This window comes from Aptenodytes patagonicus, chromosome 3 (genome assembly GCF_965638725.1).
Source record: "Aptenodytes patagonicus chromosome 3, bAptPat1.pri.cur, whole genome shotgun sequence".
Lineage (NCBI taxonomy): Eukaryota > Metazoa > Chordata > Aves > Sphenisciformes > Spheniscidae > Aptenodytes > Aptenodytes patagonicus.
The window spans coordinates 491,151-513,524 of NC_134951.1; the positions used below are offsets into that span (position 1 = coordinate 491,151).

Here is a 22,374-nt window from a genome sequence, read left to right on the forward strand (position 1 = left end):
GCGGGGCAGAACGGGACGGACCCGGGACTCCCCCGTGAGATGATAAAGCACAACCGCAGAGCAGTGACGCCGTTACCCGCGTCCCGTCAGCAGCACGCGCCGCCCGCCACCGGCGCAGGTGGCGCGACCCCGGCACGGGCGACTCCGCCTCAACCGCGGGAGGAGCCGCGGCGGGACCGGCCGGGCCCGCTGCTGAGCGCAGCTGCCAACCCCAGCGCCCGCCGCCCCCGCCTCGCTCAGGTCAGCTCAGCTCTGTCCTTGCACCGCCCGGGCCAGGGGAGAGCGCGAACGCAGTCCCCCACTACCACAAATTATGCAGTCGAGTTTCCCGCATTTGGGGAAATCGCAGGGGTCAGCACACCCGGAGTGCAGGGGATGAGCCTCGCCCTGGGAAAACCACCTGCCTGATCATGGTGTCTCCCCTGCCAGGTAAGTATGCCCCCACACCGCCCCCGCCGCACCACCGCGCGCACCACGCACGCTCACCACACGGACACGCCCCGACGACACACAACACCACAGCCACCACGCGCCGCCTCACGCGCCCCACGCCTCCGCCACGCGCAGCGCCCACGCGGCGGCCGCGCACGCCCGCGGCCGGCCGCGGCTTGGCGCGTGGGGCTCCCGGCAGGCCCCGCGCGGTGGCTGATCTGCATGGCCACGCCTCCCCCCGTAAGGCCCCGCCCCTGTCGGCCCGCAGCGGCTCCGCCGGCCGCGGCGCGACCTGCGTGGCCCCGCCCCCGGCGGCCCCGCTCATTCCCGGCTCGGGGGGGGGGGGGGGCCCGGCCCTTTCGTGCCGCTGCCCGGCTCCCCCCGGCTCGTGTCCGTGTCCCCCCCCCGCGCGTCCCCCGCGGTGCCGCGGTCCCACCGGCGCCAGCCCGGACCCTCGGGCTGTCCCGGCACCGGTCCCGCCGCCCCGGGCTGCGGCGCACCTCGCTCGGCGCCGTCCTCGCTGCCGGCCGGGGCTGCCCCTGCGGCCTCGGCCCCGCCGCCCCGGCCGTGGGCCGGCTGGCGTCCGCCGGTCCCCGTCCCCAGGCGCCCACCGCGGAGCAAGACGCTCCCCACAGGCCTGGCGGGCCCCGGCGCCGCCGTCGGCCTCGGCTGCTCCCGCCCTGGGGCCGGCCGCCGGTGGCGCGGGGCGGCCGTGGCCTTCCTGCCGCCCTCGGGCTCTCCCGCCACGGCCCTGGCCGATCGCAGGTCGTAGCCGGGACAGGGGACAGGGGGAGCGGACGCGTCCCGGCCCCCGGGGACGAGGCCGGGCGAGGTGACGCCCCGCGGGAACCGAGTGGCCAGGGGCTGCAGAGCCCCGGGGCAGGGTGCTGTGCACAGGGGGCCTGGTGACACAGGAGGTGGGACAGGCGGCGGCGCTGGACGCCTGCGTCACCCCGCGGCTTGTGGGTCCCGGCGCCCAGGGCCCCGGGAAAGGCTGGAGCAGGGACGATGCCCCCCCTGGGACGGGGATCGGGGCAGGGAACGCCACAGCGGCCTGGATGTACACGGGGCCCTGGGCCCGACGAGGCGCGGCAGGCATGCGCAGGAGCTGGCGGGGACCATCGCGAGCCACCCCCGGTGTTACCGTAAGCCGGCAGATGAAGAACTCTCTAAGACTCAATTTGGAGTTTTAGAAAGCAGGCATTCTTTACTGCGGCGCCGGGCGCACAGGGGATCGCTCCACCTCGTGTGCGCCCCGAGCTGCTCAACTGTGGGAGTTAAGTACAGTCAGAATATGCATATTCATTAGATTTCCGCGACATGATTAACGTATTAATGTTAGTTCATTAACATATGTAAAAGTCTTTCACGCATGCGCTCTTAGGTCCATCGGTGGTCTTTCAGGGTCCTCTGGTGGTCGTCGACGGTCTTCCTCACCGTGACCGCTAGCTGAACTCGGTTCTCGCGCGTGCACCGTTTGTCCGTTGGCTCGGTTTGCAGACTTTCACCTTCACAAACCGGCTGCCTTCAGCGTCGCTTCCGCATCTACAGAGTTCCAAGGTCTTCTGTCCTGCTGAACGTTTGGCTTATCTATCCAGAGAGCGTACCCCCACTGCACGGAGCGCGCCCCTGCTGAACGTTTGGCTTATCTATCCAGAGAGCGTACCCCCACTGCACGGAGCGCGCCCCTGCTGAATGTTTGGCTTATCTATCCAGAGAGCGTACCCCCACTGCACGGAGCGTGCCCCTGCTGAACGTTTGGCTTATCTATCCAGAGAGCGTACCCCCACTGCACGGAGCGCGCCCCTGCTGAACGTTTGGCTTATCTATCCAGAGAGCGTACCCCCACTGCACGGAGCGCGCCCCTGCTGAACGTTTGGCTTATCTATCCAGAGAGCGTACCCCCACTGCACGGAGCGCGCCCCTGCTGAACGTTTGGCTTATCTATCCAGAGAGCGTACCCCCACTGCACGGAGCGCGCCCCTGCTGAACGTTTGGCTTATCTATCCAGAGAGCGTACCCCCACTGCACGGAGCGCGCCCCTGCTGAACGTTTGGCTTATCTATCCAGAGAGCGTACCCCCACTGCACGGAGCGCGCCCCTGCTGAACGTTTGGCTCATCTGCTCACAGAGCCTGTCAAGCTCGGCTGCGTCACGTCCAGTGACGAGAACCAGATGTCTCCTCAGTATTCCTTTGTACTCGGTATCAATCCCTCCTTTTCTTTTGAGGGTTCGTAGCTAGCAAGCTGCAATCCTCATCTCATTAAGAGAGTGGACAAAGGTGTAGCGGACAGGGTTCGTATCTGTCAAGTTGGGTTATTCATTTCATCACGTACCAAACCTTTGTATACAATATAACTACAAGTCAGCTTCATCTCGATCCCGGCCCCACTCGTTTTCTAGGTACACTTCAGTTCCGTGCATGACCACGGTGGAAAGATTTAAATTTCCCTTATTAGAGTGTATTCCCATACTCCCGGTGTACTTCATACGAGCTTGAGACCACGGCCATCCTGGGGTCCTTTGACCACAGGTCAAGAGGAGTGGCGCTGCCAGGGTTTGGACTAGTAGTATAAAGACAGTATTCCTGTTTGTCATCCTGCGGGGTGTGAGCATCTGTTGATCTCTGTTCTCATAATTTTAATTAAGTTCTATTACTTCCAGATGTTCCCTTAACTACTAGTCGAAGAGGTGATCTTGATTCCGCTTTCCATTCTGCAGGAGCTTTCTTAATTCGAGAGTAGGGAATCCACGGTCCTTTTCCTTCTAGTTTAACTGCTGTATGTGTAGTTAACAAGATTTGAAATGGTCCTTTCCATTTCTCTTGTAGTGGTTCAGAAGTCCAGGATTTAATGTATACCCAATCTCCGGGCTGGAATGGATGCGCTGGGGAACCAAGACCTAGAGATTTATTCAAGACTACATATTTGTTTAGTTTTTGTAAAACTTTCCCAAGAGCAATCAAGTAGTTTCTCGCATCGTTCTCCCCTTGTGTTCGCATCTCTCCTGGCAGTCCAGGCGTTTGGTACGGTCGTCTGTACATCAACTCGTACGGGCTGAAGTGTTGCCTACCTCGTGGCTGGACTCTAATTCTTAGCAAAGCTAAAGGCAAAGCCTGTGTCCAGTTCATCGAGGTTTCCTGACGTATCTTACTCAACTGAGTCTTGAGGGTACAATTAATTCTTCCTACTTTACCACTAGATTGAGGCCTATAAGGGGTATGTAAATCCCAACTAATATCTAACAGTCTGCTTATTTCGGTAACTACTTTGGCTACAAAATGTGGACCCCTATCTGATGACATCCCTAAAGGTACTCCAAATCTTGGGATTGTTTCTTTTAATAATATTTTTACTACTACTTTTGCTTTATTGGTGCGACATGGAAAGGCCTCAGGCCATCCCGTATATGTATCCACAAGGACCAACAAATACTTTAGCCCTCCTTTTCTTGGCAATTCGGTAAAATCTATTTGCCAATACTCCCCAGGTGCCTGTCCCTCAGTAGTTTTTCCAAATCGAATTTTATTCTGTGTTTTTGGGTTGTTTTTACAACATAGCTCACATCTTTGTGTGACTGATTTAATAATTTCCACCATATTTCTGCTAACAACCCACTTCTGTAAATGTTTTAACAAATTTTCAGTCCCCCAGTGCAGTGTTATGTTCTTCCTTTACTGAACTATTCGTAAGGGAATGCGGAATTACTACTCAACCTGTAGGTGTAACTGCCCGTCCGTCTTCTCGCCTTTCTGCTTGTAAAGTTTCGATTAATCTTGTATCTTGTTCATCGTAAATAGGGTTTTCTTGAAGGGAGATTCTTTTTCCTGGCACTATTGCTCATACATTTTCTTCTATGCCTTTTTCTGCAGCCCGTTTTGCGGCCAAATCAGCCAGCTTATTTCCTCGCTCCTGAGCGGTTTGTCCCGACTGATGAGCTTCACAATGCATAATAGCTACCGCAGCCGGAGCCTTTATGCTCTCCAGTAGGCTCAAGATCTCTTCTTTACGCTTTATCTCCGTACCCTGTGAGGATAACGATCCCCTTTCCTTCCAAATTGCTCCATGTAGGGAATCCACGGTCCTTTTCCTTCTAGTCTAACTGCTGTATGGGTAGTTAACAAGATTTGAAACGGTCCTTTCCATTTTTCTTGTAGTGGTTCAGAAGTCCAGGATTCGAGGTATAACCCAATCTCCGGGTATACATATATAAAAGCATATTTAGAATCTGTCCAAATATGCACACGCTTGTTTGCGCTTAACCGTGGAGCTCGGGTGAGAGCTATCAGTTCGGCCTTCTGAGCTGACGTCCTGATGGGCAGCGCTTCTGCTTCCACCACCGTTTCGACGGTGGCGATTGCACATCCCGATACCCGCTTTCCTTCTCGCGCAAAGCTGCTGCCGTCCGTGCGTAGCTCCCGATCCGGATTCTGCAAGGGAACGTCCTTTAAATCGGGTCTGCTTGAACAGACTTCCTCGGTGGTCTGCAGACAGCCATGTTCCGGTTTGCCGCCGCCTTCGTGTCGAGTTGAGAGAAACGTGGCGGGGTTAATCACGGCAGTAGTCTTTAAGGTCACATCATCTAGTTCTATTAGCACTACTCGATATTTTAGCATTCTGCTAGGAGACAACCAACGTCCACCCTTCTGGTTCAATACCGTGGTCACCATGTGTGGAACATAAACAGTTATCTTTTGTCCCATAGCAAGTTTTCGAGCCTCCCGTGTGAATAACACTGCTGCAGCTACTGCTCTTAGGCAGCTCGGCCGTCCTTGGCTCACCGGATCAAGTTGTTTAGAAACGTAGGCCACAGCCCCTTTATATTCCCCCAGCCGCGGGGTTAACACTCCAAGGGCTACTGCTTGTCTTTCATGAGTAGATAGTTCAGATGGCTTTTCTAAATTAGGCGGTCCCAAAGCTGGGGCCGTCATCAGAGCTCTTTTGAGTTGAATGTATGCATTTCGATCTTCATTTGACCATTGCAGGGGACCTTTTGATGACCTCAGTAATTCATACAAGGCTTTTACCGTCAGTCCGTAGTTAGCAATCCATAAACGACACCATCCCACCATTCCTAAAAAGGTTCTCAACTCATGAACATTTCGAGGTTCTGGAGGCTGACAAATGGCTTCTTTCCTTTCATTACTTAATTGTCTCTGTCCCCTCAGAATTTCAAAGCCCAAATACGTGACAGTTTCCTGTGCGATTTGGGCCTTTCCTTTCGACACTCGGTAACCACTAAGTCCGAGGAAATTTAATAAACCGACTGTCGGTTCCAAGCATTCCTCTCGGGAGTTCCCAGCTATTGGCATATCGTCGACATACTGCAGCATTACTCCATTTCTATTTTCTTGTCTCCATAATTCTAATTCTTTTGCTAGCCGATTTCCAAAGATTGTCGGGCTATTTTTGAATCCTTGCGGTAATACAGTCCAAGTGTACTGGGTTTTTCTTCCAGTCCCAGGATTCTCCCATTCAAAGGCAAACAATTCCTGGCTTCCGGAATCAAGTGGGACGCAGAAAAAGGCATCTTTTAGATCTAAAACTGTAAATCCCCCCTGATCCTCAGTGGGTGCGGTTAATAGCGTATACGGATTTGCCACTACTGGATATATATCTTGGACAATTTGATTTACTGCTCTCAAATCCTGGACTAATCTGTAAGATTTTCCATCGGCCTTCTTAACAGGTAGAATTGGAGTATTATACTTAGATTCACATTCTCTTAATAACCCATATTTCAAAAACTTTTGTACAATAGGTACCAACCCAAGTTTAGCTTCTAACTTTAAGGGATACTCTTTCAGTCTTACCGGTGCTGATCCTGGTATAAGGTCTACCCTTACGGGTTCAGCCCTCTTTGATTTTCCGGGTATTTCTCCTGCCCAGACGACAGGGATCACTGTATCCTCAACTTCAGCCGGGATTTTCCTTTTCACTTGCCCAATTTCCTGCAATAATAATATTGAAGCTTGGGCAAATTTAGATTCAGGCATTGACACTTCTACTTCTCCATTCTTAAACTTTATTTCAGCTTCTAGTTTTTCTAGTAGATCTCGGCCTATTAAAGGTTTCGGTGCACCTGGTAGATACAAAAACTGATGCGTTACCCATTGTTTTCCAATTTTACGTTTTAGAGGTTTAAAGAAGGGCCGCGTCGCGGGCTTTCCTGTCGCACCAATAAGTCTCACAGTATCATATCCTAACTCATGTTTCTTCGTATTCAAAACCGAATAAGTGGCTCCTGTATCGATTCAACATTCTATTTCAGTTTCATCTTCCCCCAGCTTGATTTTAACCAGAGGCTCTGCTGGGGAAGACTCCTCCGGTTTCCTTCAATCTTCCGTTTCTGTGTTTAATATAGAGGTTTCAGACTTTCCATTTTTTCGTAACAATGGACATTCTCGTTTCCAATGTCCCTCCTTCCTACAATAGGCACATTGAGTTTTTCCTAATGGGGGTCTAGAGTATCCCCTACCGCGACCTTCCCGATGTCGACCCCCCCCAAATCCGCCTCTTCTTTGGCCTCCTCGTGAACCACGAACTCCTTCCGATGCCGCGATTAGCCTAGCGTTCCCTTTTTCTTTTTGCTGGTCTCTGTTTCTATATATTACCCAAGCCCGATCTAAAAGCCTTCCCAAATCTCTAGCATCTGCCCCTTGTAGTTTCTGTAATTTCCTGCGAATGTCGTCTGCAGATTGTCCAATAAATAAAGTTGCCAATTGACTCTTTCCCTCTTCTGATTCAGGATCTAGTGTTGTATATTTCCGGGCTGCTTCTTTTAACTTATTTAAGAAGTCTGTGGGTGACTCCTCCTTGTCTTGTTTAATTTCATATAATTTTGACCAGTTTACTGCTTTAGGTACAGCATTCCTTATCCCAAATAGGACCCATCTTTGATACTGAGTCAGCAACAGTTTTTCTCCGTTATCATTTGGATCCCATGCAGGATCAGCCAAAGGGAAATGATGCTCCAGTTGTCCCTGCAGTGTTCCCGCAGCTATCTGAGCTTCTACCTGAGTTCTAGCCGTTTTACGAATCATTTCCCTTTCTGTACTATCAAACAATACTTGCATGATAACTTCAATATCTTTCCAGTCTGGATCCTGAGTTTTTACCATCATTTCAAAGGCACTGGCCACTCGATCGGAATCATCTCTATAACTACCGGCAGCTATTTTCCAGTTGTTTAAATCTGTGATTGAAAAAGGCACTTTTACTACAACCGGACCCTCATTCCCTACGGCTTGCCTGAACGGAGCTCGCAACGCGGTTCCCTGTCGGTTACGAGTTCCCCTTGCCACCGGCGTGGCCCTTGTAGCGCCTCTCTCAGACTCATCGTCCGATTCGCCCTCCACCCTGAAGGGCTCAAATCCGTGATTCTGGGATCTCTGCCTCAATCCCGGAGCCACTGACATCTCTAAATCCTCTTCCTGCTCTTTCTGGGTCAACTTCAAACATCTCTGTCCAATACTACATGCCGAACAACACCTTTTTAACACTTTCCCTTTTTCTCTCTCTCGCTTCTCTTTCTCCAATGCCAATACCAGAGGATCAGTTGGGGCCAAATTGATTCCACACTCCTTTTGCCACTCAGGATGCTGCCTTAACGTAAAGAACATATCGGCGTACAATACCTCATCCCATTTTCCTTCTCTCCTCAGAAACAGCATTAGTTGTAACAGAGTATTATAATTCAAAGTACCGTTCCTTGGCCACTTTTCTCCATCTTCTAGTTTATACAGTGGCCACCATTGATTACAATACTTAATTAGAGCGTCCCTTTTTGCGACCCCACCAGGGGATCCTGCAATTTGTTTCCAATGTGTTAAAATACAACCCAAAGGTGATTTCTTTAAAATTCCCTCACCCGTGGATGATCCGGCACCCATTTTATACACGGGGAATCACACGTGCAGAGAACACGAATAACCAATCACTATAACAAACAGACGAACTGTAACAAACAGACAAATGCTTACAACAATAGACAAGTTCTTACAATATTTGTTACCGCGGTTGCTCTCAACGTTTACCTTGAGCGGGAACTCTAATCCCTTTTAAACCAAACGGGGACTTTAACCCCTTCCAAACCAAACGGGGACGTTTAACCCCTGCCAAACGGGGACGTTTAACCCCTGCCGAACGGGGACTAGCCCCTGCTGAACGGGGACTAGCCCCTGCCGAACGGGGACGTTTAACCCCTGCCGAACGGGGACGTTTAACCCCTGCCAAACAGGGACTAGCCCCTGCCAAACGGGGACGTTTAACCCCTGCCGAACGGGGACGTTTAACCCCTGCCAAACAGGGACTAGCCCCTGCCAAATGGGGACTAGCCCCTGCCAACCAGGGACGTTTAACCCCTGCCAAACGGGGACTAGCCCCTGCCCGGGTCCTGAGCTCCAACCCTGCGGAGCTTTCGCTGCGTCTGATGGGCAGGTAACCAAATTTCCGAAAGAATGCCTTAATACTCACAAAACAATGTTTTTTGCTCAGGGGCTCTTCGGTCCGGGGATCGGGAGAAGTCCTCTCCGAGAATGCCTCGGTGCCGGCTGAGGTTCCGCGATCCCAGGATCCGTCGAGGCTCAAGAGCAGTGTCCCACCTGGGTCGCCAAATCTGTTACCATAAGCCGGCAGATGAAAAAAACTCTCTAAGACTCCGTTTGGAGTTTTAGAAAGCAGGCATTCTTTACTGCGGCGCCGGGCGCACAGGGGATCGCTCCACCTCGTGTGCGCCCCGAGCTGCTCAACTGTGGGAGTTAAGTACAGTCAGAATATGCATATTCATTAGATTTCCGCGACATGATTAACGTATTAATGTTAGTTCATTAACATATGTAAAAGTCTTTCACGCATGCGCTCTTAGGTCCATCGGTGGTCTTTCAGGGTCCTCTGGTGGTCGTCGACGGTCTTCCTCACCGTGACCGCTAGCTGAACTCGGTTCTCGCGCGTGCACCGTTTGTCCGTTGGCTCGGTTTGCAGACTTTCACCTTCACAAACCGGCTGCCTTCAGCGTCGCTTCCGCATCTACAGAGTTCCAAGGTCTTCTGTCCTGCTGAACGTTTGGCTTATCTATCCAGAGAGCGTACCCCCACTGCACGGAGCGCGCCCCTGCTGAACGTTTGGCTTATCTATCCAGAGAGCGTACCCCCACTGCACGGAGCGCGCCCCTGCTGAACGTTTGGCTCATCTGCTCACAGAGCCTGTCAAGCTCGGCTGCGTCACGTCCAGTGACGAGAACCAGATGTCTCCTCAGTATTCCTTTGTACTCGGTATCACCGGCGACCTGCGATCGGCCAGGGCCGTGGCGGGAGAGCCCGAGGGCGGCAGGAAGGCCACGGCCGCCCCGCGCCACCGGCGGCCGGCCCCAGGGCGGGAGCAGCCGAGGCCGACGGCGGCGCCGGGGCCCGCCAGGCCTGTGGGGAGCGTCTTGCTCCGCGGTGGGCGCCTGGGGACGGGGACCGGCGGACGCCAGCCGGCCCACGGCCGGGGCGGCGGGGCCGAGGCCGCAGGGGCAGCCCCGGCCGGCAGCGAGGACGGCGCCGAGCGAGGTGCGCCGCAGCCCGGGGCGGCGGGGCCGGTGCCGGGACAGCCCGAGGGTCCGGGCTGGCGCCGGTGGGACCGCGGCACCGCGGGGGACGCGCGGGGGGGGGACACGGACGCGAGCCGGGGGGAGCCGGGCAGCGGCACGAAAGGGCCGGCCCCCCCCCGAGCCGGGAATGAGCGGGGCCGCCGGGGGCGGGGCCACGCAGGTCGCGCCGCGGCCGGCGGAGCCGCTGCGGGCCGACAGGGGCGGGGCCTTACGGGGGGGAGGCGTGGCCATGCAGATCAGCCACCGCGCGGTGCCTGCCGGGAGCCCCACGCGCCAAGCCGCGGCCGGCCGCGGGCGTGCGCGGTCGCTGCGTGGGCGCTGCGCGTGGCGGAGGCGTGGGGCGCGTGAGGCGGCGCGTGGTGGCTGTGGTGTTGTGTGTCGTCGGGGCGTGTCCGTGTGGTGAGCGTGCGTGGTGCGCGCGGTGGTGCGGCGGGGGCGGTGTGGGGGCATACTTACCTGGCAGGGGAGACACCATGATCAGGCAGGTGGTTTTCCCAGGGCGAGGCTCATCCCCTGCACTCCGGGTGTGCTGACCCCTGCGATTTCCCCAAATGCGGGAAACTCGACTGCATAATTTGTGGTAGTGGGGGACTGCGTTCGCGCTCTCCCCTGGCCCGGGCGGTGAAGGACAGAGCTGACCCTGGGGGTGGCTGTTGGGGGGTGGTGGCGGGCGAGGCCGGAGGTGGTGGCTGTTGCGGGGGGACGAAGCAGTGGCAGCGGGGTGGGTGGCGGTCGTTCGTCCCGGGACGAGCAGAGCCGGGGCCCGGGTGGGCGCGGGGTGACTCTCGCGGCGCAGGGCTCCGGTCCCCGCGGTGGGAAGGTTAAGAGCCGGGAGGAACGGCAGGGCCTGTCACGCCCCGGCCTCGGTCGCCCGCGATCTCGCCGTCGGGGGGAGCGGGAGCGAGGCGGGGAGCGGAGGACGGCCGAGGCGCAGCGGTGCCCGGGGGGAGGCGGGGCGCGTCCTTGGGCAAGGCTCCAGCCGGAGCTCCCTGCCCCGCAGCAGCTCTTTGATCTCCCTGCGTGACCGTCCCGTCCCGTCCCCGTCCCCGTCCCCCCTCCCCGAGCAGCGCCTTCCTGAGGCGTGAAGCGGCCCGGCCCGGGGACCCTGCCCGCAGCAGGATCCACCCCGGGGTCCCGGAGGGGCTGGCGCCCTGCGATGCTCCGCTGCCCTCTCCCCCCCCCCTCGCACCCCCCCCCCGGGTCATGCCCCGGCACAGCGACGGCCGGGCAGGGCTCCCCGCACGCTGCCGGCAGCCCCGCAGGGCCCGGAGCCAGGCCGGAGGACGGGCAGGACAACGTTTTACCACACGAGTTTATTTTAAATAAAACTTAAACACAGATGCAGGCTTTGCGACCGGAGTGACGGACCAGACAAGCGATGCAACGGGGAGACGGGGGCCAGGGCAGGCGCTGCGTGCCGCTCTCGGCAAACCCACCCCAGCGCTCCGCCGGGCGGGAGAGACCCGTCCAGCCCGGCCCTGGGGGGGGGGGGTGGTGGTGGTGGGGGGGTGGTGGTGATGTCCTCGGTGGCCGTGGGCGAGGGGAGGGGGCCCCGCAGCGGGGAGAGGGGCGCTGCCGTCCCCACGCCGCAGAGGGGACGGGCTCCCGCTCCGGGGTCCTCTGTCCTGACCTGTGGTGGCCAGGTGTCCGTCCCCCCCCGCACCCCCCACCCACCGCTGCCTGCACCTGCCCGAGCAGGCAGACACATCCTCAGCCGGGCCAGGGTTTCTTTTTCGTCTTCCCGGGAACCCGAAGCAACACCTCCCTCCTCCGAGCCCTGTCCTCCCCGCTGCCCGCCGGGTGGGCACCGGCCCCCCCCCCCTCCCCTGTGCAGCCGTCCCAGGGCCGCTGGCTCCAGCCCCGATCCCCAGGCTCCGGGGCTGGCGGGGTGCGGGCAGCACGGGAGCACGCTCCACCCCGGGGAAGACAGCCCGAGGACTTGGTCTTTCCCTCTCGCTCTCACGCAGCGGGGCAGGCGGGGACACCGGGGCGGCTGCGGCACTCGCACCGGAGGGGGACAACGGAAATAAATATGGGGTGGGGGTGGCGAGGGCCGGACCCCGGGCAGAGCCCATCCCCACCCCCAGCGTAGGTACAGCCCTGCTCCTCGCTGGATGGACATCTATTTATTAGGGAGACAGTGGCTTCCCACCGGAGCTGCTGGACGCCGAGGCCGCGGGCTCGGCTGCCGGAGACCGTGATGGCGTGTGACAGTGCAGGGCGAGGCGCACAGGCTCAGACCTCGAATGTCTATGGTGGGGGAACGGCGCAGGGCGGCGCGGGGCGCGGGAGCGTGCCGGGGCTAGTACTCGTCCTGGTCCTCTGGCTGCTGCTCCTCCAGCTCATCGTCCTCCGGCGGGGCGAAGCCCTCCTGGGGGGGGGGCACGGGCGGCCGTCAGCCCAGGGGCCACGGGGGGTGGGGGCTCCCGCCGCCGGCCGGCTCCCGCCTCATCCCCACGTCCCCTCCCGGCACGGTGCAAGGGCTTCGGCAGAGCCCAAATCGCCCCCCCCCACCCCCCCCCGGGCACCCCAGGGAGTGAATGAGGCCAGAGGCCGGGAGCAGCCGCGGGGAAGGGGGTCTTGTCCCGGGAAAGCCCCGAGAGCGGGATGGAGGCTGGGGGTCCCGGGCGGGGGCAGCGGTGCCCAGCCCTCACCTCCGTGGCGTAGAGGACGCTGACGATGCCGGTGATGATGGGGCTGTTCTCGTTCTCGTGCTCCTGGCAGATCAGCTCGATGTCCCGCAGTTTGCTGAAGTAGAAATCCCGCTCCTTCTCCAGCCCGTCCACCGTCAGCTTCAGGTCCATCAGCTGCAGGGGGGGGGCCGGAGCCTTCAGCCCGAGGCCGGGAGGGGGCCGCTCCCCCGCGCCCAGGGTGGGGCGGGGGGGCTCGGCACCATCCCCTCCCTCCCACGCCGGGGTGTCCCCTGGCCCTGCCGGCAGCCGGGCGGCGGCGGGCCGGGGCCCTGCCTACCTGCTGGTTGAGCTCCAGGATCTGCGCGTCGGCCTCGGTGCCCCCGTTGCGGGCCGCGGGGGAGTTTTTCCGGAGGATGCTGCTGGGGACGTTGCTGAGGCGGGCCGGGTTCGGCGTGCTCTTGGTGCCGGTGGGAGAGGTCCTCTGGGGGACTTGACAGCAGACGGGGACCAACGGGTTAATGCCGGACCGGGGGGCTGCTGGGGGGGACCCCCCCCTCCCCCCCCTGCATCGTGCGGGGCGGCAGGGGCTGGGAGGCAGCAGCGGGCAGCAAGGGCAGGCAGAGCACTCGGGGGCTGAGCTGTGACTCCAGGCCGTCCTGCCCTGAGCCACCCCCCCTGCCTCAGTTTCCCCTGGCAGATCTTGCCCCCAGCCCCCCTCGAGGGGTGCTTGCGGCCCGGCCGGGGTTTGCTGTGGGACAAGGGGGGGTCCAGCCCTGGAGATGCTCCCGCGGGGCTGGCACAGGGAGCCCACGATGCCCACGGAGCATCGCCCGCGGCCGGGAGCAGCTTGGCTGCGCAGCGGCGCTCGGGCACCGTGGCGGCACGGCACGGGGGGATGGCAGCCATGGGGGGGGCCTGGGGGGGACAAACCGCCCCCAGGCCCGGGGCGAGCAGGAAGATGGAGGCAGGCGAGCCCTGCCCGGCTCCCCGCGGGTCCCTCTGCCGTCCCCTCCGCCCCGGGTGTCCCTGCAGACCCGCTCGGCCCCCCCCCGTTCGCAGGCAGGCAGGCAGCAGAGCGGGGCGCAGGCAGAGGCGGCGGCGGGGGGGGAGGGGGCACGGGGGGACGCCTGGCCGCGGCCAGAGCAACGTGGGGTGCAGGAGGCCGGGCGGGAGGGCGGGGGGCAGCGGCTCGCCGGGGGACCCGGACATTACCTGCAGTGCCAATGGGTTTCTTGGGTTTGTTGAAGATGTGATCACCTGGGTTTGGGGGGGGCGCGACGTCCTGGCCCTGCCGCGCCAGCAGCGGGTTGTACTCCTTCCCGTCGTAGTTGGCGTCGAAGAACTTCTTAAACCACTGGATGAACTCGAAGTTGTCCTGGAACTTGCCCTTCACCAGCCTCTCCACCGCGATGATCTGGGGACGACGACGACACAGAGGGGCTGGCGGGGCTGCCCTCCCGGCACGGCCCCCGCCCCGCCGCCGGCCCCCCCCACCCCCCCGCCCATGGACCTACTTTGTCCACTCCCATCTTCTTGAAGGCGGCCTGCAGCACCTTGAAGTTGTGGATGTACTCGTGCTCCAGCTTGGCCTGGAACTTCACCTTCCGCAGGTGGACGCAGCCGGGGAACAGCATGTCCATGAACTGGCAGTAGGCAGCCCCTGCGCCGGGCCCACACCGCGGCGTCAGCGGGGGCCGGCGGCACCCCGCCACCGTCCCCCGCCGCGTCCGTCCACCCGCCCCTGGGACCCCCACCCCACCTGAGCAGAGCTGCTCGATCTTGGTGTAGTTGAGCTGGAGGGAGTCGTTGACCCAGGCGAGCATGTCGTGGCGGCTCAGGTTCTCGCTGGTCACCGACGTCGAGTACACATTGACGGCCATGCCCCAGCTACCGAGAGACGGGTGTCACGCCGGCACCGCCACGCCGGCACCGCCACGCCAGCGTGCCCCCCGCCTCGGTGCTGCGCGCGCCCCCCAGCCCAGCCCCACTCCGTGCTGGGGGCAGCAGGACTCGGGGCGCCCGTCCCACCTGGCCTCCAGCACCGGGGGACACCGGGGCCAGGCTGCCACGGTGCAGCCCACGGGACCCCCCCCCCCCTCAGCTGCACCCCCTGGTATGGTGGGAGCACAGTAGGGGGGGGCATGAGGGTCCCTGGCAGCCCTGTGATGCCCCAACCGGCCAGGCGGACCCCTGCCCCGAGCAGGGGCACCCGGGTGGGGGCACAGCCCCGGGGGAGCCGGGTCGCGGGGTGCCGCTGGGAGCGGGACCCACCGCAGGACACGGATGCGGTGCAGGATGCGGCTCACGGGCAGGGGGTCCCGGGGGGGGGACGCGGGCACCGCCGAGGGCGCTGCCCCTGTGCCAGGGTGCGGTTCCTTCCCTGTGCGTGGCCACAGGGGGGCCGGGGGCTGATGCCAGCCCATAAGCAGCTTATGCCCCCCCCCCTTCCAGCCCTCGCTGGCTGCCTAATCTGCCGGGGCCGGGATCGGGGTCCAGTAGAGCAGGGCTTAGAGGGGCAACATCTGCCGGCAGGCACGGCCGCAAACCTGCTCCCAGATGGCGGAGGGCTCTGCCTGGGCACCGCGGGAGCCGAGACCCCACAGCCGCGGCCCCGGCACGGCAGAGCGCCGGGGAGCCGTGCCACAGAGCTGAGGTGAGGTGGGGGGGGCACCGAGACACCGTCCCACCAGCTCCCTCCAAACACTTTAGAGCAGGGACCGTCCCTGCTGCAAGAGCGGGGTCCCTGTCCCGCTGCCCCCTCCCCGAGAGCGGGGGTCCCCATCCCTGCTGCCCCGGCGCCTCCCCCCGCCCCCCCCCCCCGCACAGCGGTAGCAGTGTTAATCCGCTTCCCCTCTCCCTGGCGAGGGGGGGGTGTGGGGCTCAGGCCCAGCTGCCGGCCGGGGGGGTAGGTGGCCCCCCCTCACCCCCCACCCCCCCCCGGCCCCGCTCTCCTGCTGCCACAGCCCAGGGCGTCGTGTGGGGCCGGCGAGGGGGGGCACTGCCTGCACCCCGGGGCGGGGGACACCCCCGTGCAGGACCCCTGCCCCCCAGCAGACGGGGGCCGTGGGTGTAATGGCGGGGTGGCCGTGGGGTGCTGCCACCTCCCTGGGTGCCCACTTGTGAGGGGGGAAGGCGCTGGCAGCCGCAGCCTCCCCGCCCCCCCCCCCCCACTCGCAGCCTCGGCACCGCCGTGACTCAGCACCGGCGATGCTGGCCCTGGCACAGCCACACGCCATGGCCGGTTGAACCGCCACCAGCAGCTGAGCCGGCCCGGCCCGGCCCCCCACCCCAGCACCCCGTCCCATCCCGTCCCACAAGGGGCCGCGTCGCCGGCACGCAGCCGGGGGCGTTGGTATTTTTAGCCACCGGAGCAGCTGGAAACCAGGCCCCTGCGGCCGCCGCCAGCCCCCGAGCCCCCAGCAGCCCCTGCACGGTGTGGTGAGCGCCGTCCCACTCCCCGGTGGCCGGCGAGGACCAAAACCACCCATCGCGCTGGCCGCAGCGCCCGTCCAAACAGCCTAATGCCGCCCGGCGCTGGCTGGGGTACGGGCAGGGGTCCCCTCCCTCTGGCAGCGCCGAGCTGAGTCATGCGCGGCGCAGAGCCAGAGCCACGCGCACTGCGGTGCAGCCGCCGCGGCGCAGCCGGGAAAGCAGTGGCGCTTGCCCGCTGCCCAAGCGGGCAGGGGGCTGGCAGGTGGTGGTGGTGGGGGGCTGCTGCGGGGCAGGGGGCTGCCTGTCCACCCCGGCGAGGAGCCAGTGGCCGGCTGACGCCCCCTCCCCGTCGCCATCCTTTCCCGAAATAGCCGGGAGCAGCTGCCAGCACCCTGCGCACACGGCAGAGCTGGAGCAGGGCTGGGCTGGGTGCCGGAGCCGGCCACCACAATGAGCCACGGGGCCAGGTCTCACCCCACTTCAGCGGGGGGATGCACGGTGCCCGGACCCAGCACAGCAGCCCGTGGCTCTCCTGCCTCTCCCGACACCCTGCCCGTGGGGCACACACCGTGGGACGGGGCAGACGCCGTGGGACGGGGCAGGTCCAACACAGCTGTAGCCATCGCGGCAGGGAAACTGCCCCAGCCCCACGCCCGCGAGCACCCAGCCCCGGCGCACAGCCCTCCTCCGCGCCTGCCCCGGGGGTGCCCCCTCCAAAACGGCTTGATGGGGGGACAGGATGGGGGCACAGGGGTGGCCGGCGCACCCCAGACCCCTGGGAAGCGGAGGGATGTGGGAACGCACCGGGGCTCACCGCTGGCTCAGGCAAACAGCCCCAGCAGGAGCTTTCCCGGCACAGGGGAGCCACCACGCTGCCGGCACCCCAAACCCAGCACCCGCTGCCTGTGCCGGGATGGGTGAGCCCCACGCGTGAGCCCCCCAGCCCCTGCCACAGCCCCTCGCTGCCCAGGGTGCGGGACGCCCTGCATGGCCGGGTCTGCAGGGACCCTCCCCACACCGCAGCCGGGGGGGGGGGGGGGGGGCCGAGCAGGCAGCCCCCCCCCCCCCCCCCAGGGACGCTCCCTGGGCAGGCGAGGCGGTGCAGAGCCTGGGAGCGCACCCCCCTGAGCGGGGCTGGCCCAAGGACGCCCCCCGGGCGCGGTGCGGCCCCCCGACGCCGTCCCAGCGCCAGCACCGGCAGGGCGCAGCCCCGGTGGAAACCTCGGCCGCTCCCGAGCGAGGGCTGAACCCCGGCACCTTCCTCATCATCCCGCCCCGGTACGAAAACCGGCTTGGGCCGAGCAGGAGGGAGCAGCCCCACGCAGCTCCCCAGGGGCAGGCGGTGCCCCCGCGCCCCCACCCCTCGCCACCTGGGATTTCCACCGCGCTTCCCGGCAGGCTGCCGGCGTTGGTGCCCCGCGCCTCGGCGCAGCCACGGCTTCCCCTTCGCTGAAGCAAGCCAAGGCCCGTGCCGGTAGCCTGCAAGCCGCGGGGACGGGTTTCGCAGCGGGATGAATTCAGGTGTCACCGTGCCAGCCGCTCCCCAGCGTGCCGCCGCCAGCCACACCCCGACTCCTGTGCATGCCACCACGCGTGCAAGCGCGGCGGGGAGCACCCTGACCCCACTCCGGCACGCGGCGCTGCCGAGCACCGACACGGCACAGCCCCGAACAGCCAGCGGTGAGACGGGGCAGCCGGAGCCGCTGGCGCTGTGAGGGGAGGCTCGCCGGGGCACGCGGTGCCACCCAGCTCATTTCTACCCTCTGCAACGCCGCACCGGGCTTCAAAGCCCTCCGCCGCAGCGCCGAGCACGCCCCGGCATAATGACAGGGAAGGGAATGCTTGCAGCAGCCCTCCGGCCGGGGCAGGAGCCGGCCCCACTGCCCGTCCCAGCCCCGACGCCAGGTGATGGACGCACCCAAGGCAGGGAGCCTCCGGCCCGGCCGGTTTGCACGCTGCCTCTGCCACCGGCTTTTGCCAAAAAAAAAAAAAAAAAAAAGAATTTAGCCCTGGGGAGAGGAGCTGTTGCGGCGCAGGGCTTGGCACGCAGCTGCCTCGGCACTGGGTGAGCGCCGGCCTGGCTCTGCAGGCACCGGGTCCCCGGGGAGCAGCGGCTGGCTTGGCAGCGCGGTTCCTGCCGGCTGCCCTTGATGCCGGCCCTGCCTTCTCCGCGCAGGCAGGTTGCAGGCAGTGGCGGTGCAGGGTGATGCGGGGCTCTGGGGCGCAGCCCCCGCCATGCACGGCAGCCCCCCCCCCCCGCCCCGTGCCGCCTGCGCAGGGTGCCCGGGGCTGCGCCCGGCCAGCCGTGCTGACGGGGCAGGGGGGGGGATGCTTACCGCTGCATTTTAATTGTCCGGCCGCCGAGCTGCTAATCAAGGCCCAACGGTGAACAAAACACTCAGGCGTGTGTCTCTGCCCCGTCCCGCTGGCGCTGCCAGGGCGCGGAGAGGTCGTCCAGCCCGGCTCCTCGCGCTGACGCTGCCGGGGAGGCGGCAGCAGGCACCGGCATCCCACGCCGCAGCCCTCGCAGGGCCGGGGCCGGCACGCTCTGGCCAAACAAAGCGGGAGGAGAATGAGGCCGGCGGCCGCGTCGGACACGTTTGCTCAGCACCGAGGCGGCGGTGCCAGCGCCAGCTGCCAAGGCCAGGCACCGACTGTGTGCCGCCGCGGCTGCCCGGGAGCCGGATGGGCAGTGCTGCCTGCCGAGGTCGCGGGTCTGTGCCGGCCCTCTGCTGCCTGCGCCGGCCCGGCAGCACCGCTCTGCCGGGGCGAGCTGGGCTGCTGCGACTCGCAGCTTCTATTTTGGGAGCTGTCCCGGTGGCTTCTCAAGTGACAAATACGCGAGGGGGGTGGCAGACAACCCAGCGGGGGCTGAGCGCCGTGCGGAGCCCGCTGCGGTGCCGCCCGGCTGATCTGGCAGCTGGCAGGCAGCTGCAGGCAGCGGGCAGGGTCACCCAGGTGCTGGCAGGGGTGGCTGCTCACCCCCGTACCCCCCGTCCACCGCAGACGTCCCTCCCAGCGCCGCTTCCCCAACCCCGAGGGGAGCATCCCCGCGCTGTGCCGTGCCATGCCATGCCCACGCCGGAGCCCACGCATGGCAGACGGGTTTTCCCGGGCGCAGGCAGCACCCAGCTCCTTGCCGGGTCCATCCCCCAGCACCTTTCCCGGCTCTTTAGCGGGCAGCAGCGCCCGTCCCAACCCACCGCGAGGGAAACCGGCCGCTCACGCACTGGGAGCTCGCGGCTCCCGACGGCGCTGCTCGGTGTGGCTGCGGTGCCCGGCTGACAGGGACGCGGGGGAGCACGGGCAGGGTGGCCCGGCCTCGTGGGTCCCCCGCTTGCTCTGCTCTCGCTAACCTAAATAACTTGAAATAGCAGCGGCAGGAGCATGTGCAGAGCGCGGTGCTGCCGGCAGCGCCTCCCACCGCGCCTGCTCTCCCCTCACCCGCTCCAGCATCCTTATCCTGCACAGCATCCCTGAAATATTACTGCCGAGTGCCTTTTGATGATTCAGATTGGCTGGCTGTTAGAGCCGGCGCAGGGAGAGCCGCTCATCGGCACCCCACGGCCGGGGCGGGGGACATCCACGCCGGCAGGTCCGTCCCGTGGCAGAGCATCCCCCAGCCTGGGCAGCCCCTCGCCGGCACCGGCCAAGACCCTCGAGGAGAGGCCCCACATGCTCCGGCCACACCAGCGCGCCCGCGCTGCTTGCCGGGAAGAGCCGTCCCCTGCCGCATCCCGGCGCGCGCGACGGGAGGGAGCCACTGTGGCGGCACACGACGTCCCCAGGGAGCCCCGGCAGCGCCGGGGGGCTGTGGGGGGGTCCCAGGGCGGCGTTGGGGGGCCGGGGTCCGTGCACCCCGCACCGCGGCTTTGGGGACCTGCTCATCCCTATGTGGCGAGAAGGTCATCGGCAGGAGACGGGGCTGGACATCGCCCGGGGACGGCGGCGGCAAGTACCGGGAAGGGCACCGTGTCCCCCCCATCCCGACCCACGTCGGGGCGGGCGCCGTTCGATGCCTGCGCTGCCGTCCTGCTCGGCCCCGGCCTGGCACCGTGCCGGAGCCGCCGCCGCTGCCATCCCACCAGGAGGACGAGGGACGCCTCACGATTTGGCAGGTGACCGCGCCGGCCGCCCCGCCGTCCGGCACCGCTCTGGCCAAGCCGGTGCCGCGGAGCCTCTGCCCGCCCGTCCCGGAGCATCACCCGGCACCGGCACCGGCAGCCCGCGGGAAGGGGCGGGCAGCACCGGCCCTGCCCGACCAGCGCGAACCCCGCACCCGGCGGCGACCCGCTGAGCCCGGGGGTCTCCCCGGGCGATGCCCGGGACCCGGTGATGCCCGGTAACCGGCGGTGATTCCCGGTAACCGGCGTCGCGCGGTGCCGGGCAGCCCCGCCGGTGCCGGGACTACAGCTCCCGGCGTGCCGTGCCGGGCCGGGCCGGGCCGTGCCGGGGCCGCGGCCCTGCGGGAGACGCAGCCGGGGCGCCGGGGCGGCCGCCGCTGAGTCAGGCCGGACCCCGCCGCCACCGGCACCGCCGGACCCTTCCGCCCCGGCCGCTCCGTCATCCCCCGGTTCCACCCCCCCGGCCACGGCCGCTCCGTCCCCGGGGGTTCCCGGCCGGCAGGGCCGCCCCATCCCCGGGCCCCCCCACCTGTCACGGCCGCCCCGCCACCGGGGACACCGGACGGACACCCCCACCCCGCCCCCGGCCGCTCCATCCCCCGCCCGCCCCGGCCGCTCCATCACCCGAGGCCCCGGCGGCCCCCCCGCCCGGTCCCAGGGGGCGGCGCCGGCCGGTGCCGGGATGCGGGCGGCGGCGACGGCGGCGGCCCGTCCCGTCCCGTCCCGGTCCCTCCCCGCCCCTCCCCGCGGTGCCGGCCCGCACTCACCGCGCTCGGGCCGCGGCCGCTCCGGCCGCCGCTCCGCTCCCTCCGCACCGCGCCGGGCTCGCCGGGACCGGGCCGGGACCGCACGGGCCGCCCGCGCATGCGCCGCCGCCGCCGCCGCCGCCGCCTCCCCTCCCCGCGGGCGGGACCGGGCCCTGCTCCGCCCCGCCCCCCGCCGCCATGGCAACGGGGCGGGGGGCCACGCCCCCTCTCGTCGCCCTAGCAACGCCGGCCGCGGCCCTGCCTCCCCCACAGCGCCCCCTGGGGGCGGGCGGCGGCGGCCTCCGCACCGCCGGGACCCTGGAGACCCCCCCGGGACCCCCCCCGGGAGGACCCCCCCCGGGACCCCCCCCGGGGCCTCCTGGAGACCCAGAGTCTCCTGGGACGTTTGTGCCCCCCCCTCCGCCACCGGCAGCCCGGAGACCCCCAGAGCCCCCGTGACACACCTAAGAGACCCCAGCGGCTCCCAGGACCCCCCCCCCCCGCCCCCCAGGGAACCCCCGGGACACCCGGAGATGTCGGGACCAGTGCAGCCCAGGGCCTCCCGGGACCCTTTGCACCCCCCTCTACCCCGCACCCCCCCCCACCCCATCCCTGCCCTACAGACACCCCCCCACACACACCCCCAAAACCCCACCGGCACCCCCCTCCCCACCTCGCAGCCCCCCTGCGCCCACGTGTGTGTTTGTGCAACCGGGCAGCGCGTGTGCACGCGTGTGCACGCGTGTGCGTGCCTGCCTGTGCGTGTGCCCTCGCCCCGCCGCTGCGGAGGCGCGTGACCGGCGCGGCTGCCTGTGGCGGTGCTGCCATGATGCCCTCAGCCGTCCGGCGGCAGGGCCGGCTCTGCGTCCCCGCGCGTGTCCTTGCACCCCCGTGTCCCCGCACACCCCGTCTGTCCCCGCGTCCCCGTGGCAGGCCTGTGGGATGCTCCCGGCAGCCTCCCGGGCCCCGCTCGCCCCCCGCCGCCGCAGCTGCGGGGACCCGGCCGGCCCGGTGGCCGCACGCCGGATCCGGCGCTGCCGTGGCGGCCACTGGGCCAAGCGGCTCAGCCCAGGGCATCCCGCAAGGGGCTGGGGCTGACCTGGCGTGTCTGTGCCCACACACGCGTGTAACTCGCACACGCGTGTCCAGGCACCCGCATGCCCTGGGCTGCACGCTGCTCCCCACGGGGATGGGGCTCCCCCTCCCCGGGCAGCCTCTCGCCCCGCTCCCCCCCCCCCCCCCCAGCCACGCTCAGGGGGGGGGTCTGAGCCCCCCGCCCCGGGATCCCTGCCCCGCCGGGGGCACCGTCCCGAGGGGCAGCGTGGTGGGGGGCCGATGGATGGATGTGCAGGGGGGGGGGAACGCGGGGACGGTCCCAGACCCCGGCAGGGTTGGGGTGCAGGCGGCAGGGCCGTG

General features: G+C 65.2%; 1 protein-coding gene and 2 non-coding genes across 5 annotated transcripts; 1 reads left to right on the top strand and 2 right to left on the bottom strand.

The window, feature by feature from the left end:
• Positions 1-273: 273 nt before the first annotated feature.
• LOC143159135 (U1 spliceosomal RNA) lies at positions 274-437 on the bottom strand. The gene has a single exon (XR_012995126.1). It is a non-coding gene; the product is annotated as a U1 spliceosomal RNA (small nuclear RNA).
• A 10,034-nt stretch (positions 438-10,471) lies between these two features.
• On the top strand, positions 10,472-10,635 carry LOC143159136 (U1 spliceosomal RNA). The gene has a single exon (XR_012995127.1). It is a non-coding gene; the product is annotated as a U1 spliceosomal RNA (small nuclear RNA).
• A 1,499-nt stretch (positions 10,636-12,134) lies between these two features.
• On the bottom strand, positions 12,135-21,041 carry MAPRE3 (microtubule associated protein RP/EB family member 3). 3 transcript variants are annotated; one of them, XM_076332441.1, is made up of 7 exons: positions 20,980-21,041; positions 14,416-14,543; positions 14,171-14,316; positions 13,869-14,070; positions 12,994-13,145; positions 12,678-12,830; positions 12,135-12,394 (listed from the first exon to the last, which is right to left on the bottom strand). In XM_076332441.1, exons 2-7 carry the CDS (start codon positions 14,534-14,536, stop codon positions 12,326-12,328), a joined length of 843 nt encoding a protein of 280 aa, XP_076188556.1. In that variant the 5' UTR covers positions 14,537-14,543; positions 20,980-21,041; the 3' UTR covers positions 12,135-12,325. The 3 variants fall into 3 exon arrangements, with proteins under 3 accessions (XP_076188556.1, XP_076188557.1, XP_076188555.1); XM_076332442.1 differs by lacking the exon at positions 20,980-21,041 and adding an exon at positions 18,425-18,576 and having other exon boundaries at positions 13,914-14,070; XM_076332440.1 differs by lacking the exon at positions 20,980-21,041 and adding an exon at positions 18,425-18,575.
• Positions 21,042-22,374: the final 1,333 nt, after the last annotated feature.

Excerpts from the sequence above, each read along its gene's own strand:
- MAPRE3 (XM_076332440.1), bottom strand. Across the intron at positions 14,317-14,415 it reads GATCGAGCAGCTCTGCTCAG|GGGCTGCCTACTGCCAGTTC; the intron begins GTGGGGTGGGGG and ends GGCCCGGCGCAG. Across the intron at positions 14,071-14,170 it reads AGAAGATGGGAGTGGACAAA|ATCATCGCGGTGGAGAGGCT; the intron begins GTAGGTCCATGG and ends CGTCGTCCCCAG.